Source organism: Balearica regulorum, chromosome 5, assembly GCF_011004875.1.
Source record: "Balearica regulorum gibbericeps isolate bBalReg1 chromosome 5, bBalReg1.pri, whole genome shotgun sequence".
In the NCBI taxonomy this organism is placed as follows: domain Eukaryota; kingdom Metazoa; phylum Chordata; class Aves; order Gruiformes; family Gruidae; genus Balearica; species Balearica regulorum.
The window spans coordinates 11,835,680-11,852,944 of NC_046188.1; the positions used below are offsets into that span (position 1 = coordinate 11,835,680).

Here is a 17,265-nt window from a genome sequence, read left to right on the forward strand (position 1 = left end):
TACAGAACTCTCTTCCAGAGCTCGGCAGGTCAGCTCCAGGCAACACATCCTGCCCTCCTCCCTCCCCAGCCCAATGGGAGCGGAGCAGGGTGTCAGTTATCTCTGGTGACATGACCACAGCCAGGTGTTGGGCAGCTGTGCCTAACAGCTACAGCCCTACCGCTTCCCTCAACTCCAGGCACAGCACCAAAACCTGTTTAATGGAGCTGTTGAAAGCCTTGGAAACAAAACCAAACCAAAGAACCCCAAACTTACATAGTTAGCACCTGTGGCAGTTTTTATTAAAAAACCTGCAAGAATCAGAATCCAGACAGTTGCCTTTTGGTTCAAGCAGCTGGCATCTGCATGCTGTAGATTACCCAACACCTGCTTCTTGCACAGGTTTTAAGTCTTCAGTGTTGCAACAGCCTCTAAGCTAAGGCTTTTTTTTTTTTGTCTCATTCAAGAAATTGTTGTCATTTTGTCTCAAGCTTTGCATGTTTCACCAAGGTGTGTAAATACTTAAGAAAACTAATAAGGGAGTTCAGGGTCACAACTGAAGATTGACCAAAACCAAATCCTTTATTTCCACAACTGTATAAATGTGCTCCAAGTATGTGTCCAACACAAGTTAGAAAAACAAAGTAGAACATGCCAGTTGCAAACTAGATCAGTTCACCGACATGCTGACTCCTTGGTATTAGGCTTAGTTACACAAGACCAGTCACAGTAAAAAGATACATTTTAGAGTACAAAGAGTAGCAGAATGTTAAGCCATTTCAGCTTGTGCACATACAAGTCACACTTCTGGCAGAAAATGCAGAGAAGTTTGCATTATTATGCTGGAAGCTATGTTGCATCATGTTAAATGGCATCGATATCAATATCGTCATCTTTATTGTTTGCAGGCTTCACAGTTTCAACTTTAGGTACACTGGCAGTTGTAGAGTACACCACCTGTGGAAACAAGACACTTTTACTACAGCACCTACTGCCATTGTTAAGCACTAGATTAACATCAGGAGTTACAACACCCACCCATTCCAACAGCCCTCCTGTCACCATGAGCTGTTGAACACACTGCTCAGCACCTGCCAGTACCAGGGTTAGTACTGTACAGGGAACCCGAGTTCAGGCATGCTGAAACTACAACTACACCTTAACACCTGTCTTTTAGAAGCCAGAGGAGTGCATGTGTGGCTGTAGGAAGCAGGATCTCATACCCAAGAACAAGGTACTACTGACAGGAGAACAAAACACCCCCATGCAAAAGAAAAAAAAATCCCAGCCACAGTCAGCCAGAGTATAGCTAACAGATTTTACCCAGGCCTGAACTGTGAGGAAAACTGCCATTTCTTCTTTAATCAGATTTTCTACCAAACACACACCCACTAACTCTTCTAAAACGCAAGGCTTTATGCACACCACCTCTTAGCAATATTCCACTACATGAACTACCACAGTACAAAGACTGTTTGTACCATTCCACAATGACACTCTCCGGCTATATGCTGCACCTGCACATTAACAGAAGCAGTCTTAAGTAGACAAGTGACAATATGTAGCAAAACGCTCAAAGCATTAGAAACAAGGTCCCGTTCCCAACATGCACAGTAATATAGCAAGTATGCCATTTCCTAGCACATCAGGATGAAGTACAAGACTTAAGTGTGCAGGAACAGTGCAACCTTGGAGATGTTTACAGTAAGTGAGCTTTTCCTACCTCTATGTTTTCATCTTCATCCTCTTCTTCATTACCGGAAGATTCTTCTTCAGCTTCCTTTAGCCATTTAATAAATGGTTCTGCTTTGACACGGATTTCTTTGGCAAGCTCCTTTGAAACATATTTCTTTGAGGCCTGAAAGACACAAGTACACAGACTTTGCTTGAACACTGAAGGAGTTTACATCGGATCACACCCAAATACAGCAAGAGCCTAACCTGGAACTCTAACCTCATCCCATTGCCTTGCCAGCCCAGTTTTGAAAAGGAGGTTTCTCCCAGATTTAACGACACCCACACAAGAAGCTACACCAAAATGGAGAAACTGGATGCAATATGCTACATTCACCCACTTAGACCAGCTAAGTACCTGAAATACTAGCCGTTACCTTTTCTGCCCAGCCAAGGATGACTTCTTCTTCCAGAAGATCTGCATCATACATTTCCTTCAAAATATGTGGTATTTTAGAAATAAGCTGAGACTGATGCATGGCTACCACACACTCAAAGCCATGGAGAAGGTACCTCTGAGCCTTCTTGTTGTTGTGGCAGAACTACAATTGTAATAAAAAGGAAAGCTATTAAATTAACTTTTCTTCCTCTCCAGAAAGACTTGCTGCTTCTGCTCTCAACTGAATGACAGCAAAATTTACAAACAGCTCACACTATCCCTCCCAGCATTTTCCCTAGCTAACTAGTTAGTGGTTTAAAAACAAAACAAAAACCCCCCCACCGAACAACCTACAAAAAGCCACCTTCTCCGCAGTACCCAGCAATCCAGAACGAAGCCACCAAATAGTTGCAACGAAAACCCAACACAACAGTTGTTACACTGGGTGCAAACAAAAGACTGCTTACACGAAGGAAGTGACGCCTGTATTTCCTTATCTGTTCACGAATCTTTTCGTCGAAAAGGACTTCAGTGAGAACTAGCGGGCCCATAGCCTTAACATCCAGTCTCTCTGCTTCTGCTACAATGTCTTTGTCAGAAGTATCAATGACACCTTCTTCCTTCTTTTTCTACAAGACAGGAACAGGTAGAGATGTTTTAGAGCTACTGAGGTCTGCATCAATGCTCTATTGCACTGCTTCCTTCCCCACCACTGATGAAGCTTAAGCAGCTTGCTCTTAATCTCCTTACCAACATTTTGTAAAACTACAGCAGAGTGCCAATCAAGCAACCAACCAGAGAATATTCACCTTCACAAAATCAAACAGTATGTTGACTCTCTCCTCCACTGTTCTTTCCAGGTCTTCACTAAGCGTGAGGTTCTTTGCATGGTCACTGATTTCATCCATTCTACGCCTCTGGGCTTCTTCTGTTGTGTCTTCACCCCAGTCATCATCATCCTCCTCCTCCTAACAAAACCAAACCAAGAGATTCATACATCAAGTTGCTAACAGGTGAGTCTTGTTTCCAGATACAGACTCAAGAGCATTTTTATAAACACGTATTTTTCATTTTTCCCTAAAGAAAAAGGTTACACTATGATTGGCAAGTCAAAGAGGATGGAGAAAGGGCAGATGTAGGAAAGAAGTAATGAAGCTAGACATGTTTTTAACCATAGGGTTACTTAAGTGTGGTGTTTCACCACTCTGTATCTGGTACAGTCACAAGATATTCTTTTCCAGGGACTAGAATTATAAACGGTACACAGCCTTCACTTAGCTAGGAGCACATATATTGTTACTCAAGAGTTGATGAAGCTCCTATAGAGGGGAGACAGGGATACTTCTATTGCAGCAGTGAAGTTCTGCGTACAGTAAAAACTTTGGTGCAATGTTGACTTTCAAGGAATACCAGTGATTTAAAGTTTTAAATCAGAGTAAGACACCACACACCCCCATCTCCCCACTTTCCCTTCTACTTACCACAGCCTGTGGAGGAGTAATCTCCTCTGGTGGTGGGGGTGGAAGTGTCTCATTGCTGGACACAGAACCATTCTCTTTGTCCTTGCCTTTTCTATTCTTCTTCTCCTTTTCTTTCTTTCCTGTACCAGTGTCACCACTTTCTGCAAGTGAATTTTTAATGTTTTAGCTTTCTCTAGTTCATAGAATAAAGTCCCTGCACTACTGCACCTCCACCAAATCCCCACTTCGAAGACATAAGTTTGTCCAAGTCTATATAACAGGTGACCTCACAAAGCAGAGACCCCTGGAATAGGTTAGACTTTTCTATTCTAGCAAGCTTAAATTGCAGCAGGCAACTAGATGCTTACTACAGAGTGTTGCTTGCACAGAACAAGTACGTTACAGTTAGCATTTACTACGCTGCTTTTACTTCCTATCCCTTTATTTCACGCTGACTTAAAGGCAAAACCACAATGAGCTCCTGCTGACTAGCTCTCCTCCTCTTAAGTTTTATCCTGCATAGCCAAATGCAACTCTTCCCAGGAAGTATTTGTGAAGGATACAGGATCACAAGGGAAGAGACTGCTCATACTGAAACTATATGAATGCAGCTAGTTCATCCTGACCAACATACATACTCTGAAGTGTAGAAAGGCTCCACCATACTCCTAGTCAGATATGAGGTATTTGGTTTTTCTACTTAATCAACAACTTGCATGCTGAAGAAGTTCCCTTTACCCCCACCAAATAAGGAAATACACTTACCAGGTGGGTTTTTGAGAATGAACGTGCAGAGTTTATGGTTTGTGTCAAGCATGCCTCGATAGCCACAGGCTTTGCAAGAGTTACCTATAGTTTGTTTCTTAGGATTGACATGCTGTAAAAAACCCAAGAGCTTCCAGTTAATGTTATGCATTAAAGCCTGATGTTTTACATTATCATCTCCACAGGATTAAGCCAGAGGTTTAAATGCTTCCTATTACCCCCAACAGAGCAAGCTGAGAAGTAGCAATTTAGCTCAAAGAAGTTTTGAGCTGTTATAAATACAAAACCTTCCAAAAGGGGAGTGTGTGTATACTGCATTCTCTTCACAGATATTCGAGCCAGCTATTAACTTTGCATCACTTCCATAAACATCTAACAAGGTGTTTCCGTAGTGCTACCATTAATATGGATGGAGAGCACTCACCAGATCAGTTTCAGGATTCTCACACTCAGGACAGAGAACAAATTTTTTAATGAATCCATCCAACATGTCTTGCAGCTTATTCGCCTCATGAGATCCATTGACAATGTAACGGTCATTCTTAACATCAAACTGGGTCTGTGCTCCCAGCTCACAACCAAAAAATTTGGTAGGATCTGTAAAGAAAGTACAATCACCACTGCCCTCATATCTTCACTGTGATTTTTAACAGCAAGTAAACATGCTATTGCTTCTTTCTGTTATTTCATCCCAAGATAATCGTACTTCTTTCTTGCAAATCTTGAAAGAATGGTATTAATGCTTTATTAGCTACTTAACATACCACTTCAAACCAAAAATATTTCTGTGTCACTCCAGACTACTTACACGTTGGAGGCCGATTAAGCGCCTTTGCAACGTCAACCATGTTGACTATAACCGTCTTTATTCCATTTCCTTTGCCCTCCACCTAAAGAAAAGAAGTGTTTTAAAATTAAGCGACTGCAACAGCCAAACCCAGCGTGTATTGCCCACTTCACTACATCAAATCAAAGTTCTGCTTTGAAGTGTGTCTTCTTAGAAGACCTAACTAATGTGCACTTAGTCTGGACAGAAAGGAGCAGACATCCTCTTTGTCCTCTGACTAAAGATTATCATTACCTCACACCTCTCTTCCTCCTCTATCAAAAGAGGAAGTTGTGTAAAACACTACCTAGTTACCACTAATGGTTCATAAGTTACCTTGGCAATCAGACGGGGCATTTTGTAGCGATAGAACTGATCTGAAACACTGCGGTTGACGTTGACAGACATTTTGCCTTATTAGTAGCTTTATCAATAAGATGAAGAGATCTTTGATTGCAGTTTTTTGGTATCTTCTGTCTGGAGAAGACGGGATGACATAAACGACTGCAAGAGTTCTCGGTCTCTGACATGAAAAAATTTTCGCCACTGAGGCTGTAAGGTTCTTGCTTGTATGCTATGTTTCCCCAATACAGGTACCAGTGGCTGCGCAACAGCTCTGCAAGTGTTAATAAACAGAAAAGAAGTGAAGTTCATCTTAATGTCCTCCAATCAGATCTCACTACAGAAGTATGTAAGGGACTATATTTAGCAAGGAAAAAAAAAGTACATTCTTTATACTATGGCTTTCTTCAACTTGTGGAACTGAAAATAGCCTTGAATTGTACTACTAAGTAACTTTTCCTCAACTACACCACAGAGCTTTCCACCCTCTTCTTACTACCCCAAAATCATTGAGCAGCTTAATACTATTTTCTGTACAATCAGCTTCTGAAGGAGTGCTGTGATCACTAAGGAAGGGAAAGGAACACTGCTTGATTTATTACGGAGACCAATGGCTCTTGCACCAAGAGGGTCATGTGATAGGTTTCACACTGTAGGACAGAGGAAATTGGGCGAAAGATCTGGAAAACAGTTTCAAATTCCACATCATAGCATGAACCTATCACATAAACCGAAGTCTATCAGAATGTTGAGAAGTATCAGCAAAATGTAGCAGCAGCAATCTGTAGCCCAACATAATTTTTACATGGCTTACCAGTTTTTTTGGATCGAAGTGGAAAAGAGTTGAAAATTAGGTAATTCTCCCTCTCACTTATGGATTCTCATAGCAGCTTCTGTTGAGTTTTGACTTAACAATAAGCCTGATAAAGTCTGACATAAGTTGCTTCACTGTAGAAAGCCTAGCAATGCAGAGGTACAGAGCAGTGCAGCAGCTTTTCCAGTTGATTTTTTTTCTTAGGGGAAGGAGGGAGGGGAAGGAAGGGGAAGGAGGATGAATCCTATTATTAAAGTTGCCTTAAGCAGTATTTACATATTTAAATTAACATGTGCCTCTACAATCAGATCTAAGAGTACTTAAGCCACAACTGGTTGACTACACAGGCAACCCTGACTACAGCATAGCTATTCTGACACGTCATTATGTTGTTATCATTAATGACAGAAGCGTTGACACATTAAAATAGCCTTCTTGGTATTTATGCATAAGCGCATGTCTATTGGTTCCACATGGCCTGAGCCCCTCTGGTCAGGCTTACAATTTCTTTACACAAGAAGTGAGCAGATTTGCACGTGCCTTATGTCCTACATAAGCCCAGATGCAGTTTTGCCTTTCCTCAGCAAAACGTGCAGTGTGGACTTTTGCTTCAAGCAGGACACTTCCTTCCCCAAGATGTCTAAAAAGAGCCACCATGTGACCCGACCGCATGCTTGCAGAAGCACTGAGGAAGCAGATATCTCGGTGACTGAGCATGAGCTCTCACAGAACGTGCCGTTTCCCCTCCTTCCAGATTACAGCTTTTGTCTGCTGCAGACTAAAGCTCCCTCTCCTGGTCCCTAGGACACCTCATCCCAAGCACCACCCCCCCCATATGCTATGCAGAGAAAAAAAAGCGGGAAGGCAGATAGAGTCCCTGCTTCAAAGCACCATTTCCCCGCCCCACTCAGCCCTGTGATGAGTCATAAATGCAGCAATTAAGCACTGAGTCAGCCCTGGAAGAGATGGGGGGAAGTCACCTCCAGCCACGCATGCGCTCTCCAGCCGGGAGAGGGGGACTCTTCGCGGCTGCCCCCACCCCCCCGGGGCTAACCCTTGCAGAGCAGGCGCACCCCCTTACCACCCCCACCGAGTCTGTAACTGCGCCACAGCTCCCCCGCCGCACGCCCCCTCCCCGCCCACCCACAGCACGGGCAGGCGCGGCCCCCGCCGCCGCCATCTTGTCTTGTCGCATGGCGGCGGTGGGAAATTAAAAAAAAAAAAAAAAAAAGAAAAAAACCGAAACAAAAAACCCAGCAAATGGGTTTAACTGAAGTGTTAGGGCTTTTAGTTTGATGGGGTTTCTCCTCGTTTCTCCTCCTATCAAGGTCCCGTACGCTTCGTTACACAAAAGCTCTCCCACTGTCCACCGTTTACCGACAACCAGACACCCCAGCCCAGCCTAAGGCACCCGCCCGCTTCCCCCGCCTTCCCAGGACCCAAACCCTCCTCTCAATCCCGGCTGCCCTCATCCGCCCTAGCCCAGTGCTAATACTCACCGTTTTCGTCCAATAAAGACATAAACCCAACGCTGCTCGCCCCGGGCTGCGACGAAGCCGAGTATGCGAGGAGAACAGGGCCGTGGGGGCGCTTATATCCAGACGGAGAGGGAGGCGGAGGCGGACGCCGCAGCCTCCGGGTCCCGGCGTCCTGGGGCGGGCGGTATCAGCAGCGACAGCAATGCCAGACAATCTGCGGGCAAGACACAATGAGAGGCATCGTTAGTGGCGGCACCTGTGAGGAGAGGGAGGAGGAGGGGGGAGAAAAGGGAAGGGGGGAGGGAGAGGCGGCGGCCGACGCGCAGCTCAGGCAGAAGGGGGCGGTTGATGGGACCCCAGCAATGGCTGCCCAGTACTCACCTCTAGAATGTTCTCGCTCTGACTGAACAACGCCAAAGCTGGGATCAATCAGCCAGCGGCCTGCTCCGCCCCCCAGCCCTTCCATTGGCTCACCGCGCGCCTTGGGACGAAGCTATTGGCTGAAGCCCCTCCATCCTCCCCACGCACTGGCGGCGACCGCTATCAATCAAAGCACCCCAGGCTTGGCCTCCCTCCCTCTCTGCCCTCCCCCCACCAGTGCCCCAAAGGACATCGCGTCTATATCGACCGAGTCTCGCGATAGAGCGCGGGACGGGGCGGGAGCTGGTGAGGGCTGAGTCAGTGTTGCAGGGCTCGGGGCGGCGAGCGGCTCGCTGGCTGGCTTTCCTCGCCCTGCTCTTCCTCCCTCCTGCGTGTGCTGGGGGACTTCGCTCGCCTCCCTCGCTGCGGTTAGGGCCACTTCGCGCCCTTCGGCGGGGAGGGGCCCCTGGGCTTCCCCTCAGGGCCGCCATCCCTCCCGGGGAAGCGAGCGGGATGCCCTAGCCCCCGCGGCCTAGAAGGGCCCCTCGCGTTTGGGCTGTGCCGCGCCTGCCTCCCTTTCCACAGGCGGGTGGTGCGGAGCCGGCCCGGGGGAGGTCGGCGGTGCCCTTCGCCGCGCTGCCGCTCTCCGTGGCGGCCAGCGGACGCCCGGCCGGGGCTGGGGAGGGGCATGCCGGGCCGCGCTTCGTACGGAAGCAAAGCCAGCAATACTGTAGGAGTGAAAATTTGGGTGGGTTTTGACTCGTAATAGGCTGGCAATGACCTAATGCTTGACATCGTAGCAACTATATTACAAATAGTTCAATTAAGTTGCTGAATAAGTTGTGTTTTTCCTGTACAGCCTGCTTTCAGGGTGCAGGAAAGCCCCTGTTATTTAATGTCAGTGTCATAGAGACTCAGCTTTGAGTAGCTCTGGGTGCTTGGGCTACTTTACAAAGGATGATGTAATCACCACATGCACGTACTCTCTATTAATGGAAAATGCCAAATGTTTGGATGTGCATTCACTTTAAAAGGAGAAAACTTTGGTCCTTTCTTCCCTGTGCTCTATTCTTTCCCATCTTCACTCTTCCTGTATCACAGGAATTATGTATTTTGGACATTTTAGCATGTGAATAATGTTCAAGTGGCAAAAAACTTTTTTTGGCTTTATCAATCGAGCGATGAACCAACTCTCTCACCCCTATAAATACTTCTCAGCAGAACAATACTCCTCAGTGTCTCACTGGGTAAAGCTGCTTGATGGCTATGTGGGTGTAGAGGAAAAGAGAGGGAACGAAGATAAAACTAGTAGTGACAATAAATAATGTCATATACTCTAAATTTCTTCCTGCTTGAAGTTAGTTTTGAAATGGAGGTTTCTCGGCTGACTTTGACAACGCATTGATGGGGCCAAAGGAAACCTCCCTCTTATTGAACCTCCAAGTACGTCATGAACGTTTTTGGTGTGATACGCAAAAGAACTGCCTTCAAATAATGAAGGTGACAGATAAATGAGAGGGTTGTTTTTAGAAATAAAACCTGGGCTATCATTATGAACACTTCCAGTGACACAATAATAAAAAACTTATTCCCTCAGCTGGAGCAACCTGAGATAAACATGCACGTCTCAGTGCTTTCTAACAAGATCCCTCGCATGTGATGGTTGCTGCCCTAGTTATACATCTCTTTTCAGCCTATGGAATAGCAAGTCTTTGTAGCCAGGAAACCATCCTGTAAAACAACATGTGAGTCTGTCTGGAACTTCACTATCTGCATTTGAAAAAGGTAAAAATTCTTCAGGAGATGTTAAATGTCTCCTTGATAAATACACAGCAACACTTTTTAAAACATGAGAAAGAGAATTAGGGCAAAATAAGGAAGCATCTCCAAAATAATGTGAGGCTTGGCAGTTACTGTGAGGGGAAAAAAATCATCAAAATGTGGGAAGCAAGAAAAGCACAGCAGGAACTCCTTTGCTGTGAAAATATGCAGCATGTATAACTTGCTAAATGCCTCCAGCCAGTGGCTATAGTTCCATGCTACAACACCTATGAGGTTAATAAATTACAAGTGTTAAAGCAGACTGCTGCCAACACCACTTTATTGAGCAGCAAAACGGAAAAGAGCCCCTGGATTTGGTGCTATTTGACATAAGGAATAACTCTGAACAGTTATGATTAGTAGCATAAAGAAGGATTTTTATAAATATATATATATAGTATATAAATTGACATCATTAAGTTAAAGAGTTACCTTTTAAGATAGTATTCCTTCTGCAAAAAGCAGGTCCCATGCAGATGAAGTCATATGACATTCTCCTGGATTATACAAAGCAGACTAAAATTGTGGATTCTTGTAGTTACGACATTTTAAATGGCACTAGTAAGTGAGGTTTTGGAGGTGGATTTGTGTCTGAGAATAGGAAGTTTTCCACAGTGGATCTTAGGGTGCATTTCCTTATCACAAGAATACTTTATTACTGTTCAGTTCAGCCTTGAACAATTCAAGTTTGTTCTATGTTGCCTTAGTTTTTATTAAAAATAGCAGAGTCAATGCCTCTGGTAATGCAGCAAAATCAAAATTCTATTGAAAACCTTAATACAGGTCTATATTTAAAATTTAAATCTTCAAAAATGGGCGTTGTAATCATGTCTGTTTATATTCTCTGATAGACGACTTTATGTCCTGTCTGCAGTTTATTCTTCAGCAAGTTTGTCATCTATCAGTGATGTGCTTGGCCATACTTCAATACCCACTTGGTAACCTTGGCCTTGAGGATTGTTTTTTTCTGTGCTGTAAGCTGTACATGTTATCTCCCAGTGTCTGGCTCAGAGCTGTTATTCTGTCCAGTGCGGGCAGGAACCCTCAGCAGCTGAGTAAGTGATTCCTTGTCGTGCTGTCTTCATGGCTTTGGCTGTAATTTCAGTCATTTCAGGAGACGGAAGGAGAGCCAAGATTATGTGTAGTTACACTGAACCCTGAATAGCAATAGACTTTCTTCTTCCTATCTTGGAAATGTGTAGAGAAAGTTTAATTATTTACATGCCAGGTTTGAATATGCAAGCTTTGGGGAAGCATGAGTCCAAAATCCGTCGGGATTGACACTAGACATTGATCAGTAGCAAGGGCAGAGGTTAATTCTGATTTTGCTGTTCAGGAGCTTGACATTCATTGCTGTCTGGCAGCTCACTGTTCATCTTGGGGAGACTCACTTTGTGAAATACCTTCTTTTCCATGCTCTGTAACTTTATCATTCTTGTTAGCTATTAGTAGTTCAGGAATTAGTTAAGAGACAAAAAAAAGGAGAGGAAGTGTATGATAGATACACATATAGCCATTATTTATGGTAATTATTTTTGTTGCTTCTATTACTACATAGAAATGCTAAAACGTGCCAGCTAGTGTTTGGGTCTGAGTGCCCTGAAAGGGCTCAGTGTTCAACTGAGAGCATGAGGCAGGCTCTGCCCCAAATCTGTTGTTACCGTCTCAATAGTCATGATGAGGCTCCCTCCTGCCCTCCCTCTCCCAGCGAGTGTCTGCCTGTAAAAGGGAGGCACCTCAGCAAGGAGAAGCAACCAGCTTGCTCTGCAGCATATAAACTAGTGTTTGATAGCTGTAAATGTTAGGGGAAAAGGATGCTTTTTCTATACCCCAGGGTTTCCTGTCAGGACGCAATGTGGGGGTGAATATAGGCTGGCTGGGCAGGGGAGCAGTGCTAAGGGGATGCTGGGCCTGGCTCTCCCGTTGGTGCTGCCCAATATGAGTCCCGCACACGGGGTCATCTGCAAAGGCAGCACTGCCCGGCTCTACCAACACTATATCCAGCATGAAGTACATTCGCCATGTTGCATTTTAAAAGAGTAGGGAGTGGCTTCCCAGCGCATCATCAAATCTAATGGGCCTGTTGTCTCTTTGGCTTCCGTAAGACTAAGGTGGGCAGAGAGTATCCTGGCTCTGTCTGGATGTGTGTTTGCTGGAATACCCTTTCCAAAATAATAACAGTAACGTATCTTAGGCCAACTGGTACATCTGGAAGAATTAGCAAGCTTCCTGAACAGCTGAGTAATACCCATCCACATGGGCTCAGAGAAGGGCTGAAGGCTGTCATGTGCATTGCTGAAGTTTAAGCAGTGCACGTCTTCAGCAATGCATTAGAAAAGCGGGTGTTTGGGCTATCAGGCTGCATGTACTCAATGGCCATTTGAGTGGTCTCACTGTGTTTGCTAGGATACCATGGATTTTCATCATGGTATTTATTTTTTAACAGGAACATGTAGATTTGCTTTGTGTGGTGTTTTCTCCTGTGCTGGTGATTTTTCAATAGTGTACCTTTACCTTTGGCATTGCACTTGGCTGGTTCTTTGTCTGTGGGAGGACTCTGCTGGGAATTTCACAGGCAGTAGTTGTTTGGATGAAAGGACAAAATAAAACATCCTTTTGAGCAAATAAAACTAGGCTGGCTGTGTTTAAAGAGGCAAATAAACAAAAGCAAACTCACAGAAATGAATGAAGAGTGCAGATGGGGTGGAAGTTCAATCAGGAGGTGAATTCAGCAACAGCACAGTTTGGAGGTCTGTGAAAGAGGGATGCTCCTGGTTTGCAGAGCTGTCTTTTCTCTGTGTGTCTCAGCAGTAGGTGGAAGTGTTGGTGATAGGAATCGGAGGAGCCAGGTTTCCCCAGTTTGTCCAGGTAGCAGCTTTGGCTGTGGGCCTAACTGGCAACCACTAGCTTTATCCAGCAGTTGCATACTTGTGGTTGGCAAATCTGCCTGCTACATTTATATGATTGCTGAAAGAAGTGGATGTGGAAGATAAGGAGTCCCTGGGGAATATCGCTTCCAGCTGAGAACATGCTGTCAAAGCTGCCTGCCTGTTCATTATGCCCATTAGCAACCGCTACATTTACATTTCCCTGCTACTTGTCATAGCCAGGCTTCAGACATCAAAATCAGTCTGCTTGTGTGTTAAGTTAAATTTCTCTTCCAGTATCATTTTAGCGATTTACGCTTTCATTTCCATTTCATTAAAGAAATTGCTCGGGTCCTCTGCAGCTGTTGTGCTTTGCCAACACCTCTACATACACATCCTCTCTCATCCTTTTTCTTTGGCTTCTGATGGTCTGGCAACCAGTGCTGTGATTATCAGTATTAATTTCCCAGCAGATGTTAACTCTAAGTAGTAAAAAAGAGTAATGAGTGCTTAGAGTTACCTATTGGCTTTTCCTAAGAGGAAGGTGTGGTAGCCCCTGGTTTTGAGACCCTCTGTCCAGAACCTCCTCCCAGTCTGGGGAGACCATGGAGATCTTGTGTGCTCTCAAAGCCCTGCTCCCGTGGGCAGAAACATGTGGCTGCTGAGCTAGTTTCTAGGGGTCTGCACTGCAGGTTACAGCATGTTTTGCTCTTCTCTTCTGCTCATTTGAGCTTGGAGGAGTTTCTTTGCATTAAAATAATATGAGGGCATTGCGGGGAGAGTTGGGGTTTACAGGCACTACTGAGGCCCAGCTAGAGATTACGCTTGTGCTTCTGCTGGCAGATCTAGTAGAGGAGAAGGTACCCCCGAAGCTTGTGCTGAAAGCAAAGGAAAAGTCTGTTTTGAAGGCAGAGGTGAATCTTCGTATTCTCCAGATCTAAACCTTTGAAGGTGCTGCTTGGCTGGGAGGGCAGAGCCGTATATATGGAAACAGAGAGACAGGCATATGGCAGAAAAAGTTTTGTCTCCGAAGTCTGATTTTATATCCCTTACAGAGTTGCCTCTCTTGCAATGTGGAAGGTATTTTGCAGGGCACTACAGGTTTTGTAATGGATAATGTTGAATTTGTAGGTTGTAATTCAGAATTTGCTACTTGTTTGGTATGTTTTGCCTTGAGCTTGAGTACAGCTGTTGCGGGCTTCTTAATAAAAATACAGGGATTACCTTTTGTAATGAAGCAAATAATACATGACTGTGACACAGTGCCAAAGTCTTTGAATGCTCTGGTGGTTTGCAGCTCAAATATTTATATTACTAAAGTAAATTATTTGCCAAACTGGGGAAAAAAAAAAAAAAAAGAGTTGTACTTAAAATAAGAAAATAGAGGCTGAAACTTTGTCCTGTGCGTTGCACATGCGAAGTGTTATGTACGCTTAGGATATTACATAGACTAGTAGCAATCTTAAAATAGCTGATAACATGCATGGGTTCCAAGAGTGGGGTAATGAATTAAGCCTGGTTTTGGTCTATGGGGATTCTGTGATGGCTAATAAAAGCTGGAAGCACTAATAACATCTCACTGTAGCCATCTACCCATGCCTTATGTACCTGAATGTCAGTGTGGTTGGAATTAATTACCCACTGGGTTCAGGAACAGGTGGATGAGGCTGAAGAGACAGGCAGCTGCACACACACACAGATACAAACCCCACGATTGCATAAATCTTGCTTCTTTAAGAAATGAGGCTAAAAATACCCTTGAATGTGAATCCAGGTCAAACATGGTGTTGACTGTAAAGTCTAGCATGCTTTTATTCATGTAATGTAGGTTTTCCTTTTTGAGAAGAACCCAGAATACACACTGAAGGCAGAACTTTTTTACAAGGTTATCACTGCCTTGAACTGTTTTCAAAATCAGTCTTTGAAAGGCCTTAAGACACACAGTTGGGTCAATGCATGCTCAAATGCGCAATGGAGGCTGAATTTTGCCTTGAAGCTCAAGGATGTTATTTTAAGACTTTTTAAGAAGCAAATCCTGTCCGCATTGATTTTTTTTTTTTTTTGAGCTTTTTACTTGAGATAGTTTTAGGAAACGATCTTTCCTGAAACAGATATTGTCATAGAGCTGAAGGGATCTACAATAAATACCAATAACATGATTTGTGGCTACCACACTCATCTGGGAAACTATGGTACCAACAGCTGGATTACACTAGGTGGTAGCTGTGAACTTTTTGGCACTGTAACTCTTCCAGAAATTGATTTTAGGATTCCAAAATGATCATGTGCATGTAAGTGAGATCACTGGTGTAAAGCGTTATTCAACCCTTGGGAGTCTAATTTATACTTCTTTCACTAGTGTCCTTAACATGCCTTTTTGTTAAGTTAAGCCTTATTTGCACAAGTAATTTTAAGCACAGTAGCATTTTTGCTTCAGTGCCTGATGTAGACACGGGACATCTGAATAAGCTGTAACTTGTGGTTGTGCAGTTCTTCATGGATTTTCTATCATCTGGTACGTCTTCTCTGCACTCAAGAAAACAGAGTAGGACTTCCTAAAGTTGCTCACAAACACTCCACTTTCTAAAAGATGAGATACTCAGGAAGAACACACTGGCTGTTTTCAGTGTTGTTTTGCTGCACCTCACCTGCAGTTTGTTTTTAATCATTCTCATGAATGATTTACTGTTCCCTTTCTATCATGTTACTTTTTCATTGTTGTCTCCAGCAGGCAAAAAGCTTTCAAAGGGTTCTTTAGGGTTTAATGTATTGTTTGTCTTAGATATTGGGCATGACTTATTCAGAAATCTGTAATAAATACACAGCTCCTCTCATTTCTGATTGTGTGCACAGTCAACAGATTAATGGATGACTAGGTGATGGATGAATTCTCTGTTCTAGATGAAGTTAGGGAGGGTGTGTGTGTGCAGGTAGGATCTCGAAGGTCATATGTAAATGCTTGTAAGTTCATTCAAGCCCATGGGGATCCACCATTTTATACCAGTAGATAATGGGCTGGTTTAACTCAGAGACTACTTCTGGGATGTCTTTTCTGGTAATGGCTTTGTGTACTTACCCCTGATTATGCCATATAGATATAATACTTCTGTTTTCAAACATGGATGCTTATAAATGGTTATTTTTATTTTGTAGATATCCAGTTCTTTCGATTAGTAGCACCTACTGTGGATAAAGAAGACTTTTATTTCCCTGAATTTTTTTTTTTGCTAGTGCACTGAGACAAAGAGTCCTGCAACAAGGGGTTTTGATAGTTTAGTCTATCTTCTGTGAGGCTAAGTCTCTGTGCGAGTCCATGTGCTCTGGAGGATGTTTACTAGTACACGTTTGATAAAACTTCTTTTCATTTTATAGATAACAAATTGTGTATCTCTCTGCCACTGCTGCTCCCACAGAGATTTGCAGTGAACAGCTGAGTCATCCAGATGAAGCCTGAAATGTTTCCCCTCGCAGATGTGAGGGAGTCCCACCGTTTCCTCTGCAGAGAGTCCTGAGCCCTCCAAAACGTTCGGGTGGGCAGGAGGGTGAACGACTTGGCCCCTGCACCTTGTCCGGCAGTGTGCTAATTCTAGTGCATGGGGTGGCATATGCTGTGACGTGTGTGGGCAGATCGCTCACAGCTTGCTCAATTCCTGGAGCAGCAGGGAAGCGGGCAAAGTTGCGGCGGGCTGCCAAGTCACAGCCTGCTAGCTAGGTTGCTTGAGAGTCAGCACAAACCTCCTTATCCCCTGCTATGGAGTAAACCACTCTGTAATGTCTTCTCTTAGCCTAGCAAAGGTCTTAAAGAGGCAGCTCTGTAACTTACTTTGGATCGTGGCAGATTTGCCTGATTTTTGCCTGTTTACTTACTGTGCTCCAGATCTGCAAACAGTGTTGTGTTTGCCATAGTGATTCCAACCTATGTATTTCTGCTGAGAGATCTTTGGAAGCCATGATCAGTGTTGGGGAGGTCCATCTCCCTACATCCATGGACTCTGCACAGGGTTATTGCACAAGAGGCTGTGCAATATATTCTTCAAAAAAACCTGCTAGTGAGAACAAGTGAATCAAAGGAGAGTTCTTAGCCCTGGGTATCCCATACCTCTTTCAAGGAGTGCTGACTAATGGCTGCTTCTCAACAAGTTAATAAAAATCTCAGATAAAATGAAGTCAAATTCTTAAACCTTTACTCAGGAGCAGCTAAGCTTCGGTCATTCGCTCTTGAAAGCTTGGCATGCATCACTTGCATGGGAAAGCTGTGCCAGAGCTGGGAAAAGCCCTATATGTCTTAACTTTTGTCCTGCATCTTATGCCTTGCCCATTTCCCACTTACACGAACTGTGTTTAAAGCTTTTTAGAGGGACTGTCATTGTGCACAGTCCATGCTAAGGCATTAAGGACAGATAGGATTCTGTTCTTAAATCCTGCTTTGAAAATCTCTTC

The 17,265-nt window shown here is 44.1% G+C and overlaps 2 protein-coding genes and 1 non-coding gene across 3 annotated transcripts in view; 1 reads left to right on the forward strand and 2 right to left on the reverse strand.

Annotated features, from left to right (window-relative positions):
- Positions 1-536: 536 nt before the first annotated feature.
- EIF5 (eukaryotic translation initiation factor 5) lies at positions 537-8,691 on the reverse strand. The gene is made up of 12 exons (XM_075753484.1): positions 8,159-8,691; positions 7,799-7,991; positions 5,480-5,759; positions 5,126-5,207; positions 4,742-4,914; positions 4,318-4,429; positions 3,574-3,713; positions 2,902-3,060; positions 2,560-2,721; positions 2,091-2,255; positions 1,703-1,837; positions 537-936 (listed from the first exon to the last, which is right to left on the reverse strand). Exons 3-12 carry the CDS (start codon positions 5,549-5,551, stop codon positions 844-846), a joined length of 1,293 nt encoding a protein of 430 aa, XP_075609599.1. The 5' UTR covers positions 5,552-5,759; positions 7,799-7,991; positions 8,159-8,691; the 3' UTR covers positions 537-843.
- LOC142602218 (small nucleolar RNA SNORA28) lies at positions 3,812-3,935 on the reverse strand. The gene has a single exon (XR_012835898.1). It is a non-coding gene; the product is annotated as a small nucleolar RNA SNORA28 (small nucleolar RNA).
- The window catches only part of LOC142601982 (exocyst complex component 3-like), a 51,220-nt gene continuing 42,453 nt past the window's right edge, over positions 8,499-17,265 (forward strand). The window contains exon 1 of the mRNA XM_075753482.1: positions 8,499-8,565. The gene's annotated coding sequence lies outside the window, so the exon portion shown is untranslated. The remainder of the gene's footprint in view (positions 8,566-17,265) is intronic.

Excerpts from the sequence above, each read along its gene's own strand:
- EIF5 (XM_075753484.1), bottom strand. The coding sequence starts at position 5,551 with ATGTCTGTCAACGTCAACCGCAGTGTTTCAGATCAGTTCTATCGCTAC. Across the intron at positions 4,430-4,741 it reads AGAATCCTGAAACTGATCTG|CATGTCAATCCTAAGAAACA; the intron begins GTGAGTGCTCTC and ends GGTTTTTTACAG. Across the intron at positions 1,838-2,090 it reads TCCTTGGCTGGGCAGAAAAG|GCCTCAAAGAAATATGTTTC; the intron begins GTAACGGCTAGT and ends TGTGTCTTTCAG.